This window comes from Poecile atricapillus, chromosome 1 (assembly GCF_030490865.1).
Source record: "Poecile atricapillus isolate bPoeAtr1 chromosome 1, bPoeAtr1.hap1, whole genome shotgun sequence".
In the NCBI taxonomy this organism is placed as follows: domain Eukaryota; kingdom Metazoa; phylum Chordata; class Aves; order Passeriformes; family Paridae; genus Poecile; species Poecile atricapillus.
Genome location: NC_081249.1, coordinates 70,623,964 through 70,650,516, shown reverse-complemented (window position 1 = coordinate 70,650,516; position 26,553 = coordinate 70,623,964). Strand labels below are relative to the sequence as shown.

At 44.2% G+C, this 26,553-nt stretch overlaps 1 protein-coding gene across 2 annotated transcripts; it reads right to left on the bottom strand.

Annotated features, from left to right (window-relative positions):
- Nucleotides 1-1,821: 1,821 nt before the first annotated feature.
- On the bottom strand, nt 1,822-18,630 carry AMER2 (APC membrane recruitment protein 2). 2 transcript variants are annotated; one of them, XM_058829388.1, is made up of 4 exons: nt 17,664-18,575; nt 16,106-17,489; nt 3,386-3,522; nt 1,822-3,302 (listed from the first exon to the last, which is right to left on the bottom strand). In XM_058829388.1, the coding sequence occupies exons 1-2, from the start codon at nt 18,466-18,468 to the stop codon at nt 16,612-16,614; spliced, it is 1,683 nt and encodes a 560-aa protein (XP_058685371.1). In that variant the 5' UTR covers nt 18,469-18,575; the 3' UTR covers nt 1,822-3,302; nt 3,386-3,522; nt 16,106-16,611. The 2 variants fall into 2 exon arrangements, with proteins under 2 accessions (XP_058685371.1, XP_058685372.1); XM_058829389.1 differs by having other exon boundaries at nt 16,106-18,630.
- Between the last annotated feature and the right edge of the window lie 7,923 nt (nt 18,631-26,553).

The window sequence follows — 26,553 nt, the reverse complement described above, 5'->3', positions numbered from 1 at the left end:
TTTTAATTCTCCCTTTCTGTAGCGCTTTCTTTGTCAGTACATCTTTTAATAAAAAATTTAAAAACAAAACCCAGAAATAGAGCATTCCCGCCTTCAGGCAGCTATCTGGGGCAGCCATGAAAATAGCAGCAACCACTGGGTAGCTCAGGGTTTAGATCAGGTCAACAGCCTAAGGTCAGCTACCAGCTCTCTTTTAGGTAATTTCTGCAGGGTTCATCAAGTTTGCCACTGGGTCCCTCCGGGTTCATCAGGTCAGTGCACAGAAGCACACAAACGATTCCTGTGCCACCATCCCACTGAGAAATCCCCTCTAAACTTCCAGAGGAAACAGGGAGAGGAGACAGCATGGCTTCATACACACAGGAGGAAAGCTATCAATCAGCAAGTATCAGATCCATTTGCTGTGCCCTGGCAAGTGTGTCCAGGCTGAGCTTGGGCGCCCAGGAGCCAGCACCCTGCTGCTGTGCAGGGGAAGAGCCCTGCTGGGACAAGGGTGCCTGGGCTGGAAGGACCAGCCCTCTCAGTGGCTGTCCATCCACACTGGTGTGAAATAGAGGGAGGGAAGCAAATGAGCTGTAGGTTTCCCCAAAATGAGTATTTTCGGCTTCAGGGGGCAGAGGGGAAAAACAAGCAACTTGTTCATTTGATCAGTCTTAAAAGAAACTGTGGAAGAAAAAATCGGTCACTGACTTGTGACAGTTCGGTGGAAAATCACTAAGGCTTTTCCAGGCTGTTTTCATGTCAGAACTGACCTAGTTTTTAAAATGCTAAAGAGGTGGGGGCGTACTGATCTACACAAGAACCAAACCATACCAGGCCAAACAGAACCGTAAGTTGGGGGAGTTTTTCTTATGTCAGTCCAGACTGAGTTTGTTGAGAAGCTGTAGCTGGTGGATGTCTTTAGGGACAAGGGCAGAAGATCTTTTCTGGAGAGCAGAGCAGGAATGGGTGATGATCAGGAGCCCTAGGGAGAGAGAGGCTGGGCACTGCATGGGCCACCCGACAGCTGGTTGTGGGCAGATATAGGTCACTGAGAGGCTGGTGAAAACAGAGCCCACTAATTAGGGCACCAAATCACTCACTAACCATAGAGAAGAGATCAATCTGCTTGGTGACACGAAAAGACCTGAAGGCTTGTGCTCTGATGTTTATTTGGGCACATTCACCATCTCTATGATCAAAGACACAAGGCTAAGAAATGCTTTTCTAGAAACCCTCAAGCTACAACTTGTTTCAAACAACTCCACACAATTCAACAATTGCTCCATAAATCTTTCCTAAGGATTTTCATCTTCAATAAGAGACTTGGTACAGTTATTAATGTTTTTCTGAAAACAGGAGAGGATGCTTTATTCCACCTGGCTGCTTTTGTATTTTGAGACCATGTTTCATGGAATGACAGGAACTGTAGTTCAGGTATTCTTTGAGGGTTTCTACTGAACATACCCTAAACCATATAAGCTAAAAAGTATTCCATTTGGAACATTTATTTTTAAAATAATTTAAATGGCATTTAAATAATGAAACAAGCAGAAATAAATATTTTACTTATTTTGTATACTTTTCTGCAAATATAGGAATCATGTTCACACATGTATAAGAACAATATTTTAATCCATTCCAATGCTTTAGTGTTGAAGTAACTCAACTCCAAGCTGTAATATATGTTTTAATAAGTAATATAATATAAAATTACTTTTATTTAAACAAAATTATGTATAAAACTAGTATTTTAAAATAGTTGAAGTTCTTCCTCTAGTGATAAAACCTGAATATTTTCAGGTCAGTTTGCAGGGTGTTTTCTTGCAAAAAAGGTGTCCTTTTTTGCAAGAAACTGCTGCTCTAGAGCATCCTAAGCTCATTCTTATCGTAGAAGGCGGTAGTAAAAACAAAGCATACTGTTGCATGCCATAGATTTAGTTTTAAAATGTGTCTTATAGTACAGTTTCCGAGGAGAAAAAAAGAACATGTGAATATGTTACTTTTTGAGAGGAGCTGTGTGACAGAGCTTGTTTTGGCTTGTTTTGGGGGTTTTTTTTCCCATGTACTACTGATAAAGAATGTGCTTTTCAGAAATTACCAGGCTAACGTGTGGACACGGGAAAATGTCCTCCTACAATAAACAAGAATTCTCTCATTAGCAAACTGCTTGAGTGCTACTACAAGGCCTTAGTGCAGCTGGCACAGTTCCTAAGAATAGAATTATTCATTGCCATGGTTACCCATGCTGGAAATATTACCCTTTGCAATCATTGTAAACAAAGATCCTTTCACAACAGTGTAAAAATTAGAGTGCTTCAAGAAATTAAAGGAAATTATAAATTGTACAGCGGTTGAAGTTATGCCTTGTAAGCACTGTAGCTTTTCTAACACTCCATGGGTTCAAAACCCCTCTGCAGAGGCCTTATCCTCTCCCAGCCTGAGCAACGTGCGAAGATCTCACCCATCACCACCGAGAGCAGGGTCAGAGCCTGAGAGCCAGAGTGCCTGTGTAGCACACAAGCCCTTCTGTATGTCACGGGCCCTCAGTGGAAATGTTCTGTAAAAGCCACTCAGAAGGGGTTGGTCAGGGTGAGGCAACAGGTGGGAACTTGTCACATGTGTCACCCATGGCGCTCTCCAGGTGAAGGGTATCACGGAGCTAACTCACATCAAACCTTTGAGTCGTGGAGGAGAGCAGTCCCTGGAGCTGGCACAAGCTGGGCTGATCTCTGGTACCACGCTCGAATAGCTGGAGCAGAAGACATTCCAGCAAATGACACTTGCACTGTGCAAATGCCCAGCAAGGGGCTGGGTTGGTTCACATGCGAGTACACAGCAGGGAAGTAGGAGAAGCAGGACTAAAACTCTGGCATTCTTTGGTCCTGCAAGTGCCTTTTCCAGCTGGACACATTTCTTCTGGGTGAGTTCAGTTTCTCCAGATGCCCACACCTTCCTTCTGCCTGGTCTGTTGGCACTGTGGGGCTGTGGCCCCAGCACACACACCTGGAGAGGATCTCATCCTGCTGCCAGTTCACAGCAGAGTACAAAGACATCCTAAATAAAACACTTGCAGTGGTACAAAATTTGAAGAATTTGGCCTCATGAAACCTTTCCCCTAGAAGGCCAGCAATCCCCATTTAGAGGTGGAAAAAGCAGAGGGGTGTGGTTCTGCACTGAAGGTCACAGGAGGACATCTGTGAAAGGATATCACAGCCTAACTCCAGTTCTCTGTCCTGTTCTGCAGCCGTTCTCCTTCCTGATCCATGTTAAACAACCCCACAACAGTGCCAGGAAGCCTGGAGAAGCCCTGCAGAAAAGCCCTAGGGAGGAAAGAGTAATTTCAGTGATGCAGAACAAGACAAGGAAACTAGCAGCCTACAAACCTCAGCAAAGTGGTCCTTACCTCTGCTGGGCAGCTGGGGCACAGCAGAGCATGAGTGATCCTCACTGTGTGGGAGCATTTCTGCAGTGGGGAGGTCTGACAGGCCACAGGAGCTGCAGGTTGGTAACCTCTGGAGGAAGCTCCTGCACATCAGCCAACTGGAAAAAAACAGATGTGACAAGATAACACTGAAATGGAATCCCAAGGGGGAAAGAGAAATTGGGGGAGCTTGTTAAGAACCCTGCTGCCATCTGGAAGGCAGGAAGAGGCAGGCATCTGTGAGAAAGTGGCATCTCGGGGGGAGCCTGTGTGCTCGCAGCTGGCACTGCCTGATGAAAGGCTGGGGAGTAGCTGATGGGACTGCCCTTCCCTGGAAATCGGAGCTGAGGGTGAAAGGAAGGTTGGTTTCCATTTTCCCAAGACTTCAGGGTCTGTAGCAGAATCTAAAATAATCACCTCGTGCTGATTGTTGTCCTTGGCAGGAACAGTAACTTTGTGGCCCAAAGGGTTTAAATGAAGATACAAGGGGGGAAATGGGAACACACTGGGCTCTTGATTTGCTAATAGGAGTCTTTTGTGCTGTTTATTGGTTTGGAGCCATCTCCTAGGTCTTAACACTTTACTCCTTAGTTGCCATGAAAACATGTGGTCTTCCTTGACTATGCTTTTTTTTTTTTTTTTTGCAGAGGTAAGAACTGTTCTTTTTGAGCTTTCTCTAAGCTCCCATCATTGGTGCTAAATCTGGGGCATGGAGAGAGAAGAGGAGGCCTATGCCATGGTAACAGATGCCTTTGAATTAGTAACTGGTTTTCTAGTAACTGATATTTTCTGTAATTCAGCCCAATGAACACCAGCTTAACACTGGCCTTCTCTTATGGAAATGAAGGACAAAAGGCTTTTGCTTTTGGTTAGTCATGTAAATCCTCCGATGAAGCCTATTCTACCAGAAGGGTAGTAAAAGGCTGTGCTATAAATAGTGCTGTGTGTTTGCCTGCGCTGAGGCAGAAATGTAAGGTTTCATAGCTCGGACTGAGGACCCCGGTCATTTCAGAGCCAGGGGCTGACATTTGCCTTTATGCCTGTGCTCTGATGTCTGTTTTGTTTTCTGATACAGTCATTTATTTTAAATTGGTCTGAATATGCTACATCTTGAGAAAGAATTAAGATCTGGCATAGAGAAGTTAACTTGTCTCTGTAATCTCGTCCAACTGTTTTTCCATAAAACATGCGGATTTATGGTGTTTTCTATCAGACCCCAGGAAAAAAGTGCAGGGAAATTTAACAGCATGTAGTGATGATAGACATAAATATGTTAAGCCCCTGAGAAAGCAGCAATAGGCAGCAAAGGACCTAAGCACCATTTCTGCAGTTGCTGCATAGGAGCATTTCTTACTTATTTGAATGAAGCTGTTCAGATGCAGCAGCTGCGTAATCAGACACTAAATCTGCTATGATAATGACTGGATGTGGTCTAATTGGGAGGATCAAAAACTTAATTAGTTAACAGGGGAGAAAAAGACATCTATAAGAAAAAGAGTAGCAGGGGTGATTTCTTCACTGTAAGTGCTGCATTTTTTGTGCAATCTGTTATCTGTCATTAAACAAAATCTATTAGTGCAGAATGTGAAATTCAGAGAAAGACAAATGTAGATTCAATATATCCCAACTGTAAGGATAGATCAAACCTAGCTAAATCCTTATCTGTCTCTCTTTTTCCTTAAGAACTACGCAGAACAATCCTTTCGATTGTTTTCAGTGTTTTTCTGATCCTCTACATCATTTTAGTAGAGCAGATAATTATTTCATGTCCACTTTAGATTGCGATCAGTATCTTCACAACCATAGTCAAAAGGAGGTTTTTCCCTACTCATATTTACTAAGACATATTTGCCTTTATTTATTCAAATGTGTGTCCTTGCAAAATTAGGCTTTGTTTTTGTCTTTACAGGTGAACAAATGAGGCTGGGCAGGAATGAAACAGATTTGCTTTACATGACATACATAATTTATGTCCTTAAAATACAGTTTGGTCATGGGATTTTTGCTTTCTTTGCATTCTGCATGTTACCCTGCATGTTCCCAGCTCCATGCAAGGAGCTCAGCAGCATTTGTTCCCACACTGGCCTATAGCTGAATATGCTCTTGAAGCACGTTGAGCCACATTGGTGCCCTGGAGGCATCCATCTCCCTGTGAAGAAAAGGAGGACACTGCTGGCTGCAAGGCTTCTGACTGCCCCAGGCTTACTGCCTCAACCTCTCCCATCATCTCCATGATTCTACCCAGGCAACCTCTGCTCATTCAAGACCCCAGAGAACCTTTATTCAAGTCTCTTTTCTATCCAAGGGACTTAAGAGATTCAAGTGACACCAGCAGAAGGCTGATGAGGCCAGAGGAGGAACCTATCTGTGACTCCTGGGAGAGCAGACCCAGGCATGCAATGCTCTGGAGCCTGCCTAGTGCAAGCACTTAAATGATAGTGAAATTTGAGGATAAAACTTCAGACCACAGGTTCTGAGCAGCAACACCATGGAGTGCAGCTGATTTTGTGGATGTGACTTTAAAATGTGGCACCTGCAGACTTCTGTAAGTTGGGAAAGGAAGCAGTGGAAGGACTCAGACCTCCCTGGTCCAGGACAGCACTCCATAAGAAGGCACAAACCCTCCCTCCCCTCTCTGGTGGCACCCTTTGCTCAAGGTCACCTTTCCCCTGGCACTCACATGTGAGTGCTGCACAGAGGCACTTTGTGAAGGGACTTTGCATAAGGACGAAGCATCAGCATGGGTCATTTGCTAGTCCTTTCAGTAACTGCAGGGAGTTGTACTTAAGAGACTCATTGCATTTGTCATAAGCTGGAAAATACACACATAATGATTGAGGACAAGTCTCCTTCATTAGTCAGAACAGGAGCCCTCCTGTTGCCAAGGTCTAAGTGAATACCTGATCCAAGTGTTAGGGGTCTTAGCAGAGCATAAATAGTGATGTCATTAGAGATGAAGCAGTTTCTTGGTCCTCAGCTGCCATAGGAACATCCATGGCTGCTGAAATAACCCTTTGAAGAACTTTGGAGCCTCCTCCCCATCCCCCTCAGGGCACTGTGGAATGGTTTTAATTGGAAGCAAATGTGCAATGTGGTAGGTGGAAGCAGGCATCTGCTCAATGTGAGGTCCTAGTAAACAACTCCTGTACAATGACTTTGAAAGGGAAAAATATCATGATTCAAGAGAAAGGTTTTAAAATTAGACTAGTACTCACTCATGGTCAGTTGACTCGTCCATTAGACTTGCCAACACTCCTTACCAATTATTCAGAGTCAAGAATATTATCTTCTCTTTGTTGCTTGGTAGATTTTGAATGGAGCATTCACCTTCAGTGTATGGGTCACAGAGGGATTTCCAGGTCATCACTCCCATTGCAAACACTCCTGCAGTAAAATGGGCTTGAAAGTCATAGAGATGTACTGTTGGGAATGATTGATTTTGGTTTGAATCAGCAAGTGACTTTTAGCTCAATATTAGAAACTTCATTTTGATTTCAAAAAGAAAATTTGAGCCAAGCCTTGTTTCAGGAGATTTTAAATTTTTTTTTTCTGTCACAGTGGATCTGCCAGGTTACTGTCATCTGGGTTTGTGGAAGGTGTTAACAGCTCTATCACACAGATCTACAGTTATCAAGGTCCATGAGCTTGCTGCACATGTGCCCTGCACTTCATTGAAACTCCTTTGTCCCCCATTATCCCAGTAGCCACACTTGGACAAAAGCAAGGTAACCATCAGGCAATCTGTGTGGCAGCAAATTTAAACCAGAATTCTGCCTTCAGATGCATAGGATAAAAGACAGGAACATTCAATAGGGGAAACAGACTGAGAGGGACTGAACATAAAACTGTTTGTGCACTAAATCACTGGGAAAACATTTCTTCAGCCTCGTTCCAACTACTGGAAAGAGGAGTTATGCTTTTGTGAGCACAGGATCAATTGTGTCACCATGTCCTGCTCCTTACTAGAATTAATGAGCTTTTCATGCCTTCTGCTTTGTTGTTCCTTGAAAACTACTGAGAGGATTTTATTTCAGCTCTCACTCTGGCTGGCTCAGAATATTCCATGGGAGAACCTTGAGCGAGGCGGTGCTACTTAGCTCAGCAAAGTAAATAAACTTAAGGATTAAAACTTGACTGATGCAAATGGGTTTTGCATGTTCAAAATGCAAGATATTTAGAGAAAGTTGCAAACCAGAGGTTAAACGTATATGTACTACTATGTACTAATATGTATAAACTAATAAATGTAATTTAGTAGTCATAGGAAGGAAGAGATGTTTTAAAGGTGGGATAAGTAGCTTACTGCAGACTACATTTTCTAGCCGTCACACCAAAACTGCAACTCCAAAGTAAATTTGTGCCAACAGAACAAACTTGCCTGCTTGCTTCTCAACCAGGAGTATCACAAAACAAAGCTGATTCGGAAAACAAAGTAAAAACTCAGGCCATTTCATTGTGTAAGTGGTTTAAAGGGTAAAAAATGTCCAAAACCAAACAAAATCCACATGCCAATGAAACAGAAGACCAGAAGACCAAGACTCTCATTTCTGAAAGTCCTCCTTTAAGTAACAAATTCAGTTTAGCTATTTTATAATGTTATTAGTAAAACTGCTAAGGGCATTTCTACATAAAAATGAAATTGCACACATGCCCAAGTATCCTCTTTTATGCTATTTTGGTGACATAACTCCCTAATGTTTTGCTTTGAAAAGTCTAGTATTTTCCAGGACACTGGATAGATTTGCTCTAACTTGAACATCAAAAAGTAACCTTCACATTCATCAATGAAAAGTGACAACTGATTTTATTGACTGTTTCCATTATAACACATGACAGTGGGAATATCTTTCACTGTTAAGATTTTTGAATGGAAGAAAAGTGCAGTTAGTCTGAGTTCCTTACATTCATTAGAAGCAAGACTATTGAAACCATCAACATTTACAATGACACATAAGCAAACACCAGAATCAGTGCCAATAAATACACAGAGTACCAAAATAAATATTTACAGAATTAAAAATATAACAAACACTGATTAGTATATCCTTGTGAACTGCCAGGGAAGAAAGACACCTATTGCTATCAGTTAGGTTGTAAATACATTAAGAATACAGTGATTCGAGGAGACACGTGCTCATCAAAATTTGTAGAGGTGGAAAGGAGCAGAGTGTGTCTAACAGTCTGTTATAAAAACAGCCCCCCGGAATGTTGTGAGCTTTCATTAAGAAGGAGTTGGTGCACACAGGCCCACCAGATTATTACCAAACCTTTTAGATGCGAAGAGCAGGGAGTTCTGGCTTTACTCACTCATTGTCTCAAATAGGTTGTACGCTACCTTACAGGAAGTGGCTGATGCAAAAAATACAAGGAAACATTCTAATTAACAGTGATCTGTCAGCTATATCACATCTTACAGAAGCAGGCTGAGTGACCTCTAACAGGACACACACATCCCCTTCAGCACACAGGAGGCACCGAGAGCATTGGTTTGTCTGGTGCTGTCCCCGCTACCCTTTACTCAGGCACGCCATGATGTTTAGGCAGAATTGGGCTGTCATAAAGGACTAAAACCATGCTGTATTTTCTGGGTTTATTGTATTTCCCATCACCCACTTTCATACCTCATCTCCCATTTCAACAGGGCCACAATACCAGGCTTCAACATCAGAACTTTCCTGAGACAGTGTCTATTAACAAACAGAGCAGGGAACATTCAGATGGAGCCAAGTTACGGGATCCTCACTCAATAAAAACTGTCAGCACATACAGATTACTGGTGGAATGAGTCGAGCTGTTGGAATGGTCTAGCTGTTTCAATTTCACCCACGGTAGAGGATTTATTTTAATTTCACAAAAAAGCAACAGCTTTAGTCTTGCTCCCCCTTTAGAAAAGCAGGATAATGTTGCTCAGTACCTGGTGCTACTGCACAGTGTGTCTTACACTCCCTCCTCACTTGCCCTTGGGCTGCAAGGGTGCAGCCAGAGCTCACCACTCTGCCCAGGGCTTGGGTCTTCGCATCTTCCTGGCAAAATGAAGGTGGAAGAGCAGCGAGATGCCATAGACCAGTACTGGGCTACAGGGGATTTGTGGATGTTTCTGTGCTGAAACTGCCTTTAGAAACTAAGACACTGGGCACTGCTCAGGTGTTGACGAGAGCAGTCACACAGTAGTCCACCTGCAGGAGCACTGGCTTCAGCACACTTGAACTCACACTGGCTCCTCCCCCAGTGTAACACAGCAACCCCAGCATCAGTGCAAGAAAGCAAGCATACAGGTTTTCTTAGGCATATGTGTAACTCTTTTTCCACAAGGACAAGAGGTCCAGGCCTTGCTTTCAGCCCATCTCCCAGATGCCCTCCCACCCCAGCACAGCACCACCTCCCCTGCCTTTTCCTGCTGCTGTCCAGGGCTGACACCTCCACATGGCAACGCCTTGCATCCCTCTGCTGGCACCACATGCTGACATCAGACAGCAAATTCTGCCAATTCTACTGGTGGCTTGGGGTGCCTTGCTCCCCCAGTCCACAGGCTGCAGGTGATTTGGGACACACCTTCCCCTCTGCTGCCATTAACCAAGAGTTATATTTTAAGGTCAGCCTTAATTCAAAGCCTATAAAACAAATTTTCTTTTACAAGAACATTATGTTCAAAGCTTCCAATGTATCTGTAGAAAAAGCCCATGGAAACAACCTGATACTGATTTAGCAACTGTTTTGATGCAACATCATCCAAAATAATAAAAATCGGTTAAAGATCTTACCATTCTTACCATAAGTCCCCACATACCTTCTCCTTAATGACACATTCAAAATGTGGCTGTGCAATAATTAAAGGGAGGCTTCTTTAGTTACCATATCGAAAACATGAACAATGACAAAATAAGCAGGGGGTTTAGAGCTCTGGAAAGAATCTGGTCCTGTTTTTGCCATCAAGAGTTAAATTAAGGAAGGCAGTGATTGTGTTAGCTGTAATTTAAGCATGCTGAGCACTGGAGTTATGTGCAGGAGTGCAGCTTGTTAAGATGAAAAACAATGGAAAGACATGTTTCGCATTCAGATCAGTGAAAACACTACCACAGTAATATAAAAGACTGCACAAACACCTGAATAACATCAATCTGGAAAAAAAAAAATAGAAAAAAAAAAAAAGGAAGACTTGTTTAAGAAACACTTTCTATTTCCTTAAGATTAAGAGATTAAGGACCTCTGCCAGTTCTTACTCGAGTCAGTGGAAGCTTTGTCACAGCAGAACTGGACCCTGGAAGGAGATTGTCCTGTTGGCAAATGCCAACAGTTTCCTAACTTTGTGGCCATAGCTGGATTAGCTTTTATTGCAGAGCATTGCATGGATGTGATGTCAAAGTAGGCAAAGCAATCTTCTTTTAGCCATTCCTACAAGAAGCCTTTCAGCCTGGCAGTTTAAATTCCTTGCCCTGTGAGGTGCATACCTTTTCCTCTCTGTACTACAACTTTGGCTCTATTTATTTAAGTATGTGCAGAAAGGAAAAATTAAAGCAAAGATAAAATCTGGGCACAGTCTCCATAACAAACAGCTCCTGGGCTTTCCTACAAGAGTGACCTGTTCCCTGCTACATTTACTAAATTGTCCACAACAGGAAAGTGGAGGATTGTATTCCATGCTATGCAAAATATCACTCAACATCCTCATGAGAGTGTATGAGATCACACAGCAGACATCTCCATTTTAAATATCTTTGCTACTTATTCTGAGGGAGTTTCATTTTTTCAAGCTCAAGAAGTAGAAGCAAAGACCTCCTGAAGAGGAGGCATAGTGGCAGCAGCTCCTCTTTTTTAGTGCTGGAAGGCTAGATCAAAAATCTCAGTTTCCAAAGCAACTGTAGTATGGTTTAGAAGGAAGGAGAGACATGGGGGAAAAAAAAAAAAAAAGAAATAAAAGCATCCTCGGCAATAGTACTCACTGTTTTGGGTGGAGAAGCCTTCTAAGGCAAGATGAGTTTTAACAACCTGCTTTTGCAGGAATCAAGGCCCCCATGATGTGGCTCAAGTGGTTATAGCTATTATTTCTTTGCATATGACAAGTTCTTCCATTTCTCTCTACGTGAAATGGACATAGGAAACACTAAATCAGTGCTGAATGTTCCTACCCAAAATGCTCACAAGGAAGACAAGATATGAACTAATGACAAGTAAAAAATTCCTGTTAGTTAAATTAAAAATAAATTGTCCCCTGAAAACAAACAGCAAGACAGACTGAGATACCTCATGCTCACAATAAACAGCACGTGGACTCAGGACAAGGGAATCCTATCATCTCATCCCTCCCACCCCTCAGTGGAAGGGAGGGGTGTTCAGCAGGAAGCAGTCCCAGGCCACTGGGGACAACTGACAGTGTATTCTTAGCATTGAATCTCAGAAGAGTCAGTTGTTGTGCAGTTCTGCTCAGACACGTGGGGCTATGTCATTGTAATAAAAACATAAACAAAGGGGGAGAAAAAAAGAAAAGACAAAATGAAAACCAAAAGCAAACCCTGCAGAAGCTGTCATGTGTGAACTCTGCCAAGACTCCTTTCTGCATTGTTTTTGAGTTGGTGTCAATTTGTTTTTCCAAGACAGAAGCCCCAGCCTCTCATATCAGTAACTATGAAAATACATTTTCAGGCCACCTTGCCTAGAATGCCCTGTTGAGGGCTGTTGGATAACCATCTGCCTTGTAAGTGGCTATTGTTGCTGTGATCTGTCCCTTTCATACCATTATCTTCCTGAAAAGCCTTTTCTAAAAGTAGTCCATCAGAGCAGGGAAAGAAAAACCTCGGTGCATGGCCACACAGCAGAATCAATGGCTCCCTTTGATCTGCAAGCTCAGTCAGTACTACAAATTTAAGAAACAACAAGGTTTTGCTTTGCTAAGCAAAGCCTGTTAATTTGGCTCATCTGCACTCACAGCATCTTACTGAAAATGCCATCTGTATCAGATGTTTTAAGACTTTGGTGCAATATTCGCTTAGTTTAGATAAACAATTTTGTAAGATTCATTAAAAAATAATCGGTGAATTAATTTTCATAGTGTACATCTATGCATGTAATTTTTAAAATTCAGTCCTCTACTACCCTGAATGGCGGTGAGGATATTCACAGTGGATGAAGAAAATGCTGGTCGTCGATGGAATAAGACTGAAAATAGTTTTCTCTTGTTTTAGTCATGGAATTTCCTCTGAAATCTACTACAAATGTTTGAGTCCTATTACTGGCAAGAGCAAAATGCATATGCTCTGCATGGAAAATAACACCTCTTATGTCTGTTGCAGGCCACACATCTAGTACAGGAAACTTAGCTCCTATCATGACAAAACAAGTCCACAAAAAACATAATTTCATGCTACTTAAAGAAAATATTTTGTGCTGATATAAAGGAGAGGAATGTATACCACTGAAATCACTGTAGATAGCTATAAAACACTATGCAATATATAGAAAAACTCTAAGAACGTACAAAATTTACCAGTAGGGACCTGAAAGTGCAAAGAGTACACGTAACTAAATACCAAGTCCTGATCTATAAAATCCTTTATGAACGACATACAGCTGATAATTACAAAGCATCATTCAGACCACCAAATAACAAATGAAACAAATAAAGAAAAACATACTTTAAGGAAATCAAAACAATGACACCATTGGGAATGTTATCTTTGGGACTCAGAACACCATTTCTACCTCAATACCTACCAAAACCAGGGAAAATATATGCTTAAATAGGGTAACATAAATAAGAATGCAAGCTACCACAAAATGCCTCAGGACTATTACCTCTTTATGTCTCAGCCTTTAAACCCAGCAAGCCATTAACTGTTTGTTCTTAGGCATCTCACAGTATTTTACAGGGATCTTTCAGGAATTATATATAGGTCTAAAGAAAGCCTTTGAACCTCCTTTCAATGATTGTTTAGGCATTGTGTGGAGCTATACAAATATATTTGTATGAAAATTGAAAGCCCTAGTAAATATTAGATCTTCTTTTACCTTTCGAAATAAAAAACATAGATGGCTTAAAGACAAATGTGAATTTTAGAAATACAAAGTTAATTTGAACATTAAATTGTATCTTTACTCTTACACAACCATTACCCTGAATCAACGTCAGCATGTCGCAGTGATTCAAACTACCGACGCCCTACTACCAGCTACTTTCCCATTTTCCTTTTAAGGATATGATTGTCCTTAAAATATGTACATAGCAAGAAGCCAAACAAACCGCCAAGAGATTTGCAAAGTGTGCTTACAGCGGGTATGCGACAGAAAGCTTGAGGGAGTGGCTGTGGAGCACCTGGCCTGGACAGCTGCCCTCCCACCCACGCTCCACGCCAGCCCAGGGCACCTCGCTCCGGGGGTTAGCACCGAGGAGGAGGCTGCTCGCCACCGTGCAGAGGATGAAGGAAAAAAACGTGGCAGGAAAACAAAGGAGAGAGAGAAGAATGAAGGGAAGCCAAAGCATTTTAATGATGATTCGTGTTAGTGGTTACGTGATGGGGAGTTAGTCTAGTGTCACACTATTGGTTTCTCAATACAGACATGCCGCAATGCAAACAAAACACATGATGAATAATTTGACACACACAAGTCCTGTAGAGATGACAGCTGGTATCTCTAGTGGGTTTAAAGACGCACCACTCCTACTACCTGTACTCAGTGCTTCCAGTTTTTATGGTACTACCAACACATCCTCCCTCCCTCTCAACTTCCAGTACCCTATAGAATCTCTCAGCACAATTTTTCCTTAGAACAAAATGGGGAATTATGACTTTTCTGCAGACTTGTCATGCAAGTAAAGATGCATCCCTTACAGTCAAACAAAAAGAAAAGAATGGGAAAAGGAATGTCATGTTTAGGGCTGAGGAGCAGGACAATATTCCATGTTATGTACATACATCCTTCTGAGGGTGTTTCAGCGTTCATTTCTAAAATGCACAAGTGGAGTCAGACCAAACGCAAATCCCTTTCTCGGGCAGAGGAAAGCATGGCCAGCGTGCTTGGAGGCAGATGTGGAGCACAGCCTCCAGGCTGTGCGTGGGAGTGCTCACACGAGCGTGAGTGTGCACAGCCTTGGCTGGCGCAGGGAGCCTGCCAGGAGCCGCGTGCTCGCTGCACATGCATATGTACAACATGTCTGTGTGAGTGGGCACACAGGGAACCACACACGTACACGTCAGGAAGAAAACATAAAATAATCCTCTTTGAAGTGTATTAAGGTTCTTAAACCATGAAAACAGGGGCTGGTCAGGGAAACTAACACTTTCACTGGGATGCTGCAACTCGGTATTAAATTCTGCAGCAATTTCAAAACTGGCTGTCAGTTTCACCTTCGTGACTTTAAGGTCATTTCCCCAGTGAACCACGAATCATGCATATACATATATACAATTCTTATTATGGTATTTCCTGGCTTTTTATGGTTTGCCTACAACCTTAATATCCTTCAAATGTATATTCTGTATATTTCTTTTCCTTTTTTTTTTTTCCTTTTGATTTAAGAGACAATAAAACCAACTGCTATGTAAGATCAGACCCATTAACTTCAATGATGTGAATTTAGGATTCTCTGCATAATATAGACATGTATATTTTTAAAATGTATATTATTTTTTTAGATACACTGGAGCATATATTTTATATTAACTGTGGTCTGATGATTAAATACTTATATCAAAATATTTTGTAAATACATAACATTTACCTTTAGACTTCAGTGATTTTTAGAGCTTTTTCAGTGTATCATAAAAATATGTCCTCAGGCACATTAAAACCCTATTATATTTCTTTGAAATGTTGCCAATGCCCATGTATAGTAGCCACTATTCAAAAAAGTCATGGCCATTAATACATTTCTCCTAATATCCAAGATCATCCGACCATTTTATGTACCACTAGATTACCATATTTTTTTCTCTCTTAAAGTAAAATTATTCTGACATTATTGAGAATGAAAATAAAAAGCAATGAGAACCCAAACTTTCTTTAAATAGTCAAAAAACTAATTTTATATATTTTAAAAAATAATACTTAAAAAACACATTTCTTTGCTGGGTTCCTTCTTGGTAAGGTTTAAGCCCAGAGCAACTTTGTCTAAACCCCTGAAAATAGAGGTTTGCAGTGGCAGTGCTGTCAGAACATCAGCTCTGAGCCATGGAATGTGCCACTGGAATAAAATCAGCACTTCAGACTTACTAATCTGGGGATGCATGAGCCCATACAAACCAGAGTTTTTCTCTAATTTAAGGTACTTACACAAAGTTCTATCCTTTTAGAACTGTAAAATTATCTACCTATAAAAACTAACTCTTGCTTAAACTCTAGATAATAAGGACAGGTGATTTTTTTTTTTTTTATAAAAAATCTGCTAAAACACATATATATTTACACACGGCGAGCAAGTTATTGTATAAACATGGACAGTGTGTATATATTGGCATTTAGTAAAATGTTTCCCTGAACCTGATTGTATGCATTATCGGACAAGTATTGATGTAAACATCTGAACCTACGTCAGGTGTCTCTGTTACCCATTTACATTAGACCAGATCAAAACCAACCAGACAGACAGACAAACGAAAATATGTTTTCCTGTTAGACGAGTCCACCTAACTCCTTAGTTTTATCTCCTGCACACAAGTCAATCAAGTCTGCTGCTGGGCAGTGTTCTCGTTCCTACAGCAGGTAAAATACCTGTTAGGTGGGTTGTTTTCTGCTTGGCATTTTTTCCAGCATCTTCTGGAGCAAACATCGTTTCCAGAGCCAGCCAGGCACCTGGCCTCTCCTCCTCCCCGAGGAATGATTAAAAGATAAGTGTATTGGAGAACCTCTCATGTCGCTCCTCTTGTAACTCTGTTCCCTTGAAGAACTCATGACACTGCTTTGCACAAGGAAGGATGGTCATAATCCAAGTCCTGTTTCCAAAAAGGCATGTAAAAATGAACCTCCCGAGTGTTTAGTGTTGCAGAAAAAAGATATAAATGTAAAAAAAAGTGCTCAAAAAGAAGTTGACTTATTGTATTCGGCCATACAGTCTAGTAAGAAGAGACTCAGCAGTGCAGGCCCACGGAGTACAGTGAAGGAAGCCTTTTAGGTGACTTTCTTCAGGTGATGCAAAACAAATTCATTATCTGTGGTCTCCTATGCAGACTTTCCCGCATGGATTTCATTCTCTGTCTTTGTCTCCACCTCTTACCCAACTACTTTTTGGCACTGTCCTGGTACGTGGCAGTTTTCACTGTTGTCCCTGCTACGCCCCTGTTACTGACCCGGCGTACCAGGACTTTGGAGACGGGGATTTTTGTTCTGTGCATCTCGCTTTTGGCCAGGTGATGGTGTGCGACGTGATGGCTGTTACTGGCATCTGCTCCATGGCTGGCGGGATGCGATGAAAGGTGTTTAATGCTGATGGGTATCTTGGAGTCCTTGGCTGTGCTCGAGGGTGTTTTCAGTGAGCTCACGGTCGTTATTGGAGACACGGGCTTGGAGCGTGGCACACTGGAGACTTCCTCGTTTGTAGGCCCCGCTGGTGGGTTCTCATCCGGCTCAGCATAAAGGTCATAGAGAGCATCTCCACTGTAGCTATCCCTGGGAAGGGTTTCCTTCTGGATGCTTGTGGAACTGTCTTCCTCGGGACCAGGGGTGGTGGAATCCCAGTAGCCCTCGTCGCTGTTTGGGACGCCCTCGTGCTGCTCCTTTTCCCTGCTCTTCTGCTCCTCTTTGTGGTTCAGGTGAATGGCAATCTGGTGGAGGCCACCATGTTTCACCACCACCCTGTTCTGGGCCCCCTCGGTACCTCGGGTTTCCTTCAACCCCTCGGGCTTCTTTGTCCCTCCTCCGCTTCCTCCTCCTTGTGTCTGAGTCTCGTCTGTGTGTGAGAGCATATCCCAGAACTCCTGCAGGCAGGTGTCATCCACCTGGTCGGGGCTGGCCATCTCCTCCCCTCCTCCCTGGTAGGCCACCATGGTGGGGTGCTTCTTGGTGGCACCCAGCTTGCTGGGCCCGGGGGTGCTCTTCTCGCAGACGCCACTCCCGCCGCCCACATCCTCCTCATGGTCCGCAATAATATCTCCGCAGCCTGTAAGAGAGTCAAAGCTTTTCAGTGAAGTCACGTCAGCAAACATCAAACAAATACGATCAATCGATTGCTCTGAGGGTGGATCAACAGAGGAAGGGTCAGGGGCGGCTGCCGTCTCTTGACCGCTATCACAGTGAGGTTCAACAGGGGGGATAGTCGTTATTGGAATGTCACCTGTTATCGCCGCATCCTTCGCGGTCCCAACCTCTCCGGCGGCCGGCTCCGGTCGCTGGCGGCTGAGCTCCTCGGGTGGCCGCGCTGCGGCGGGCGGTTCCTCCCGGGCCGGGGGGCTGCTGGCCCGCGGCTCCGCTCCGCCCGCTTCGGGCTCCTGGGCCGCGGCGGGCGCCTCGCCGCTGCGCTTCTCCCGCGGCGGCTCCGGCCCGGCGTCTCCCGCGCCGCTCGGGCTCTCAGACAAAGGTTTCGGCGGCTCCTCCTTGATGCACTCCAGGCTGGCGGTCAGGGACCCCGGCATGATAAGGCCGGACGGGATGTCCGAGGTTTCCCCCCTCTCCTCCTTGCCGTTTTTGTCCTTTTTGTGCCACCGCATGCTGCTGAAGATCCCCTTCAGCCCCCTCTTTTGTCTGCCGCCGGCCCGCGGCTCCGCTCCCTCCGCCTGCCTGCCGTTCTTCCTCAGCAGCGAGAAGAAGCTGTGCGACTTGGCCACCGCGCTGCCGGCGGGGCCGCCGATGCTGCCGGCCGGCCGCTCCCGCACCTCGCGGGCCTGCGCCTCGCCGCCGCTCGGTTCCTCCTTCTTGCTGCTCTCCAGCACCGCGTCGGCCAAGCCGTCGTGCGTCCGGCTCCGCACCATCCCCGGCTTGCCGGCGCCCTTCCCCTCCCCGCCTCGGCTCCGCACCCCGAAGATGCTCGGCATGGTTCCCCCGGACTTCCTCCTCCTGAAAAGCTTGAAGGCGGTTTTGTTAATCCTCCCCGACGGCTGCTCGGCGGCCGGGGGCTCGGCACAGTCGCAGTGCGAGTCCATTTCTGCCTCTGCCGCTGCTGCCGCGGCCGCCGCGGCTTTCCCTCCGCCGCGGAGCGCGGTGCGATCCCTCAGTGACAGCCCCGCCGCCGCCGCCCGCCCGTCTCCATGGCAACCCGGCGGAGGGAGGGAAGGAGGGGGATAAGCCGCTTTCCCCCCGCCAGGCCGCCGCCGCCGCCGCCGCCCGTTCCGAGCCGCCCCGCGCCGCCGCAGCGCCGCCCGCCCCGCCGCCCTTACATAACGCGGCCCCTGCCCACCGCCCGCCGCCTCTGCCGCGCACAGCCCGGCTCTCGGGTGCCCCGGGAGGGTGCCGCGCCCGGCCGGGCAGAGCTCGGCGTTTACTGATGAGAGCGTTTTGCGTCGCCCCTGTGTCCTGCCGGCACGGTCGCACCGCGACCCGGACCGCGGGCATTGCGCTGCTGAAGCCGCGGGCTGAGGGATGCAGCCGAGCGCTCCCAGCGCCGACGGAAAGCGGGGGCCGGGGTCGCTGGGGGGTGGTGGGGACCTGCAGGTGCCAGTGCACCACACGGCAGGGACAGACGGGTGGGAAAACGGGACACACAGACCGAACCCAGTACGTAAATACTCCCGGGGGCAGAGGAAAAGGATGCCAAGTTCTACCCCCTCCACTTGCTTTCCCATCTCCCACCTCACCAGCACTACTCGCACCGTCCCCGTGTCCCCCTTTCTCCGCAGTGCCCGGGGCCACGTGTGCCCACTGCCGACGACCAGAGGGGAGCGGTGGTACAAGCTGGGGCACAGCCCAGCCTCCCCTGTCACGGAGGGGGAGCGCGGTGGCAGCCCCCGCACGAACCTTTTCCCTGCCCCTGCATCCACTGCGCAAAGTCATGGCTCCCAAATCATGTTCGTGTGGAATTGCCACCGGGGATGATGGCCAGCCGTCCAGTCACATCTGGTGGCTGGTGTCACCCTGACCACGAAACTCCTAACTGGCTGCAAAATCTATCCCAGCTGGGAATAGAACAGAGCAGAGAGTTGGGAGGATCCCACAGCGGTCATCCAGCCCAGCTGCCTGACCTAACGGCGTTAGTAGGGGTATTGTCCAAAGGCCTCTTAAACACCGACTTGGGGCATCAACCACCTCTTTAGAAAGCCTGTTTGAGTGTTTACCACCCTCTCAGTAAAAGAAATACTTCCTAATATCCAGTCTGAACCTCCCCTGGTGCGGCTTCGAATCATTCCCATGCATCCTATCACTGGATACCAGGGAAAAGAGCTCAACACCTCCCTCTCCACCTTCTCAGGATGCTGTGAGGAACAGAGAGGTCACCTCTCAGTCTCATTTTCTCTAAACCAGACAACCCTGGCCAAAATAACCAACCCTGGGCTCCGGACTCGCTGACCTCTCAGCTGGGTTCTGTCAGCTTGGGGCAGCGCTCTGCACCAGGGATGCAGAGCAGACCTGCTTTCACCCAGAGCTGTAATACTGCCTGTGCCCTGGCAGCCCAGCTGTGCCATACAGCACTAGTCCAGGCTTCTCAAAACAGAAACATTTGTCTGGGTTTCAGCTCTAAATGCAAGTGAGTACCACTAAAGAGCAGTTGTGTGTGAGCCCACTGGCATGGAGCTCCCTTTGAAGTCAGTAAAAGGCTTTGCCATTGTCTTCACTGGCTGGAAGAATTAGTTGTGGGTTTGGGTGCTTTTTTAACATCATCAGACATTCATTGCACTCTCCCATGAGAGCAGGTTGAATTATCTGTTGTGAATAATTTATCCAGTGAATTTAGTCCTGTTCATGTATAAAAGTGCCATTTGCATTCAGAATTAGGAATGTTCAATAAGAGCAATATGAGCAAGCACATCATTCAACTTACAGGTCTCTTCTGCCAGAGACAGAAGAAAGGACAGATGAGGCAGAAGCCAAGATATTGGCTGGAGGAGGAAGTGTGAGTTACATTTTACAGAGTACAGTTTGTAAATGTGCCTAGCACCCAGAAACCACAGAGACAGGAGACAGAGCAGAACCTTGACCCAGAGCTGCAAGTTCCTCACCTTGACTGTGCCTCCACCATGTTAGCAGTTTCCCCATCTCTTGGTCATATTTCTGCTCTTTACACAGATGAAGGAAATGTGATAAAAGAGAGAGAACACCAAATGCTCTTGAGAAAATGCAAATAGAAACAGCCAGGCGTACTTTAGAAATCTGAAAGAAGAAACACTGATCATGTATCTTTGGGGGAAAAAAATGGGAAAAAATGCTAACAAATAAGACTTGGCCATCTGACTAAAATTCTCGGTTTTTGCACTTTCATCCTGGTGCTTTACTGCATTTCACCAATCCTTTATATTCCACCAGTTCTTCTTATGAGCATTGGGTCCAATGGAAGAAGACTCAGAGATACAAAAGGCAAAGGAGAGGTGACTCAATGCTTCACAGCTGTATGGAACAGACAACTTATTGTGTCATCTTTCTTTCTGTGCCAATATTTGTGGCTATGACAGAAAGAGCGGACTTTCAGCTTGTTTTTCAGCCAGCTAAAAATCCAACTGTTTGTGGAGGAAAGTGACTTGAAGTCAACCTGAAATTACTACTTGGCAAATGTTTTGACAAACTGATATTTTTTTCCCCTATGTATTTGGTTTTAAAAAAAACATTATTTAAATAATCTTGAAGTACCTCTGGAAATGGATAGTCATTCCAAAAAGGAAATGGTAAAGCACTGAATTTTGAAAGTGACAAAGGAAACATTCTCATTTTTTCTTTTATCCTTTTGTTTTAACCTGAAGACATTCATGGATTCATCATGAAACATGACATGCTTTTCAGTCCGCTGAATTATGGCAGGGATTTCTTTACGGCTTCCCTTCATCTCTGTAGGTCTAAAATCGAAGTCTGCTTCTGACAGTGAAAAATGTCATAACTCCACATGCTTGGCAAGGGGGAAGAAGGACTGACAGACACCTTGCAAAGCGAAAACAAATGAGGAGCTCTAATTTGAAAGCACAGAGAGCCAGCGGGGAGCTCCTGATGACTTGCAGACGAGGGGCAGCTGAGCTGCTGTTGATGGGAGAGCTGTTCCTACTGCATTTCCCCCGACCTGGCTGAGCCTGAGGCGCATCACGATGCTCCCATGCCGAGCTGCACGGCACGGCCACGCCACCAGGTGTGTTTATTCTAGCTGAAGGGGCTATCAAAAAGGGTCTGTTCTCCAAGGTGGATGTTTTTTTCATGTTCAGATTGAGTACGAATGAAGAAAACTAGTCAAGAAACACTATATATTTTAAAAAAACAAAAAAAAAATCCAAAAAATAATATAAAAAATGTAGCATTTATAGGGCTTTGCTCATTTCCGACCACGGTGCCTTCTCCAGTGACCCAGGGGCGGCACTGTCCTGTCCCAGCCTCGATCCTCACGGAGCTGCGGGGGCACCCCCGCAGCTGGAGCCTTCAGGTGGAACAGCAGGATCGGCAGTAATTACAAACCAGCTGCAGAGCCTCACCCTGCTCTCTCCCCAGTCATTACACCAGGCAGATGCTCTCAGTTGCCCCAAAAACCGCAGTCTGGGGCACAGAATGAGCACTGAATAACATCCTAAGTTTCATCGTGTATGAATTAGTGATGGCAGTGACAGGTAGCAAACCATCTTGTACCTCATTTTGACACAAGCCTCAGCTTTTGCTATTTCAAAGCTGCCTCATGTGCTGAATGGGAGCACTGGGCACAGGGTGACAGGACAGAGGTGTTTGAAAATCTCTGCAGGAGTTTTTCTCTTCATGCTTCATTCCTGTGAAGCTTCAGTGACTTTAGAGAGTCAGGAGCAGCCCTCCCAACGTAAGCAGGATATGTTCAGTTCTAAGACAGAAAACTGACTATTTCTTGGCTGAATTTTTTTTTCTTTCTTTTGTTAGCATTGTCTGTGGTCTATTTCATCACATATACTATAGCCTCACAGAATTTTTCAGGTCAGAGAAGACCTTAAAGACCATTGAGTATCGCTGTTAATTGTACATGTGCATATATAATTCATGGGGCTCAAAGATGCTACATCAATTTAAAACGTGTAGGTCTTCTTAATGATAAGCAGTGAGCCTAAATCACAGAAGGTGAATTGCAAGACTTTTGCTGGCACAGTGCCTGCATCTAGGCCCCAGCTGGTAATGGGAGAAAGTCAGCAGGCTTTTAGAAAGCAATAGATTAATTACCTTGCCAGGATCTAGAATTTAAGGATGAGTGCAGGGAGGCCCAGAGCAACAATGTGTCCATTGGGAAAACAGTCTCACTACCTAAGAAGTTACTCTGAACACAGCAGTTTCTTTTTACATGGGTAGGTGTGCTACAGCACGGCTAAACTCTTCAGTGCATTACAGTACCAGGAAATGGGAGAGGTGCTGTTTGCTGGATTACTAAATCAATGGGCTCATTAAGACAGACATAAGTAGTGTCAGATCTCTTTTGATACCTAAAATCTGCTTAGGGAGCCACTGGGAGTAGAAAAAGAGAACACTTAAAACCAGAAAAAAAAATCAGGAAAAGAAATGAAGAATTAAAGAATCCCTCTTATTTTCCATGTGAGAATTCTTGCTGTAACACATACCAGTGGCAAGTAGGTGCCCACATAGGTAAAAGGGGAAAGTGTCTCAATATCTAACATTTGCCACTTGTTTACATTTGTCTCCCAATGGATCAATATCCTCTAATTCTGCATATTTCCTCCCTCCCTCTCCAGCCCATTCAGCAGCAGCTAGCACCCCTTCAGGACCATTGCTTTGTTACTCCTGCCTGTGTTTTCCCAGGCCAGATCATTTTCCACATCGTTTCTTCAAACCAAGATTTCCTCAGCTGCAGAGACATAATGACCAGAGGTGTGCAGTTCAGCATGATCAGAGCCTGGCTGACTCTTGCTCACAGGCAGCTCAAATTTGGGGACGTGTGTCAGGGAAAATGTTCCTAAGGCAATCTAAAAAATGAAATATATGGAAGGGAGATTAAAGAGTGGCACAAAGAAGATAAGGAAACTCTATCAGACTGTCATCTCCGCACAGGCTCACCAGAAAATGCCTGAATAACACATGGAAAACTGTCACCAGCAGAATCTGGTATCAGTGCAATGTACAGATAGAGAAGTTCATCATGACTAGGAGATGTGCATATCCCTGTACAGTATATCTCCAGTCTCTAGGGAGATAATAAACTGTCATTACTGTGTTTTATTGGCTGAAGAGCTGCAGTACTGGGAAGTGTTCAGTGAGCAGAACAAGACCTGTTTCTCAGAATAGTGACCCAGACTCTATTTTCAGAAAATTACGTCTAAACTCCACAAATTTATAGAATTCAAAAGTGCCCGCTGCAAAGCTCTGCAATTTAAGTAAACCCAGAACATCCTCTAAATCTCCAAGAAACCACACCAGAAAAGTGCCAAGCTACAGAATCTTGAAGACAAAATCATGCCCTTCCACAGCATAAATGTGGAGGAAAGAAGAAAGCAACTACTAACTTTTCAGGTGTTTAAACACTGGCCCAGTCAAGCCAAAACAGGAAGAAATCTCATTCAATGAGCCTGGCAGACTGTTAGACCTGAGACCTCCAAGTGAGTTCATGAGAAAGAAATGAGAAAGAATACTTGCCCTCACTGGTAATATCCTTGCAGCAAAGGCCAATAACTCCACTGCATGTGAAAGGAATCCTGTGGCCACCGTGAGGTTTACTTTTATTACTGTCCCTCAGCCCCAGCATCCCTTCTGGGTGCAACTTTTGAGAGAAAATAAAGTTCAGCAAGGAATGGATGTTCAGGCTGAGCAGAACAATCATGGGGTTTCTGAAATCAAGTAAATCATCTGAACTGACAAAGGATGAGGATACAGTAGCACATCCAAGATTTTTGTAGACTTTTTCTTGTCAAAACAACATTTCTGTATAAATGGCTTATATTTTGCTGTTTTAAAGAGCAAAGTAGGGAAAAAATAGTAACCCCCCAAAATGAAGTAAAACTTGATCTTGACCCCAAAGAAAATTATTGAATGTTTTCCAGTTCAGTCAACAGACTGAAAAAAATAAATTCTCTGCATACTATATCTGTGTTATCCAACTGTTCTTCCCAATGCAAAACAAAAGAATTACAGCGAAATAAGGAAACAACTGAGAAACTGAAAGAGGGGAAATATCCATCATTTGTCTTAAAGCTAAATACAAATTAAAAATGAAGGCAGTGCATGTAGTCTCCCAAGGGACAGATTTACTTCTAATTAATAATATGTTAGAGCCCTAGCACTCTGCATTAAAAATCCAAAACCTTTTAATCCTACTGGAACAGTATAGTTAGAACCTCAAAGAATTAACCTAGTCCAATCCCAGATTTACTTGCACTGTAATTACTGGAATTTTTTAGAGTTTATTTCCTTCCATATACTGAACTGAAAAGAGGAAGATTAAAAAAAATTGCATAAATATGTTTTTTTTTACATGGGCATGCTGCCATTTTTCTTTGGATATTTGCAGTACCTGAGACATAATAAAAACTTAAATTTTATTTTTAAGTCTGTTAGTTAAGTTTTTCTATTTCAAAAACAAATGAAAATAAAATCCTGGCTGTGCAGACTCAGCAGACCTGACAGACAATAGTACCACAGGAGGGATGGGTCTTCCCCACTATCTTTTAATTAAAGCCCAAACAGGAGTGTAAGCTGATTATGGGGACCATGGGGAATACTGGGTCAGAATATGTTTTTCGAGCAGTTGAGATGCAATTGAACATGGTTTTTGGAGAACAGCTCTGCTGAGACACTTTTATTGAGAGGTAAGCATTTAGAAAACTTTAATCACGTTGGGGATGCCTGAGGTTTCTCCTTACCTTTGTACTATCTCTGACCTTTCCATTGACTTCAGCAGAAATAGTTCTGATTAGTGTCAGTAGGTATAAAAGAATTGGAACCTTAATTAAAGATTCAGCCTCCCTAAATAGAATACCTAGATAAATGTGAACTACCTTATTTTTAAAGTAAGAAATACTTACCCAATTTTCTAACAAGGCTTTTGTGAGATTCAGTTGACACAGCTACATTTATAAAAAAGCCCTTTCATTACAATTATTGATAGATTCGCTATTAGTTTGATTTCAGGAGTGCTCTGTCTCACTTTCCTCCTCTCCCCTCATTTCACTTTTTATAATATAACCAGGCCCTGGGCAGAACATGGGTCAGAGCAGTTGGGTGCCAGCACAGTAGTAAAATGTGGAAATCTTTGGGCTCAGATGAAAGGACTTAGAGGCCAAATGTGAAAGAGGAAAAAGACAACTGAGCATGTGTGAAATACACAGGCTTCAAGGGAATTATTGAAAAGCTTTGGGACCAAATTTGTGCCTCGGGACATGGTGGGAAAGGAGAAAGAGAACTGTGATTTTAATTGTGACAGATTTTCAAAACTAATGACGAAATTCATTCACGCAAATTTTTTTTTAGGAGCCCCAAAACTGCAACTACTCCTGTCTGCAGATACACACTATATATTTTGTTTTTGAAATAGGGTATGTCTTAGCAGCTTCCAAAAGGGTTGGCTATAAGATGCCACACAAAACTAGGCCTTGCAAACCTGTAGGAACCATTGGCTCCCATCCGTCTCAAACCAAAAGGGAAGTTTTATCTCCCCGTGCCTTCCTTAACCAGCTGCAGAGTAAACAGCTGCATCTCAGCTAGTTAGCCTAAATCCCCTTTCTGTTATGTGGCAAAAGGCAGGTATTCTTAGGGTACAGTTTGTTTGACCTGTATTTGACCCAGCTTATGGGTAGATGGGTTAAAGCTAATTCTAAAAGCTCTAAGCCTGAGTTAAATGTTCAGAGAAAAACAGTTTTCTCAAATCAGCCCCTCTCTAAACGTTTTGATATTCGTGAGGTTTAAGTTATTTCCTCACTTTCCCAAAAATATCAACCAACATTTTTCAGTTCTCAGATTTTCAGTTTGGGAAAAACATTGTTACGCAGAAATAAAACATTTTCCATCATCTCTAAAGCAAGCATGTGCATTGCCCAATGTATGTGCACATGGCAGTGCCTTCTCCTTGCACTGGAGGAGCTACTAAGATGGTCACAAGCTTGCAGGACTGGGACTCTGATCAAGTCACACCATGAGAAAGG

Bases quoted from the DNA above. Each gene is read 5' to 3' on its own strand.
- AMER2 (XM_058829389.1), bottom strand. From the start codon at position 18,468: ATGGACTCGCACTGCGACTGTGCCGAGCCCCCGGCCGCCGAGCAGCCG.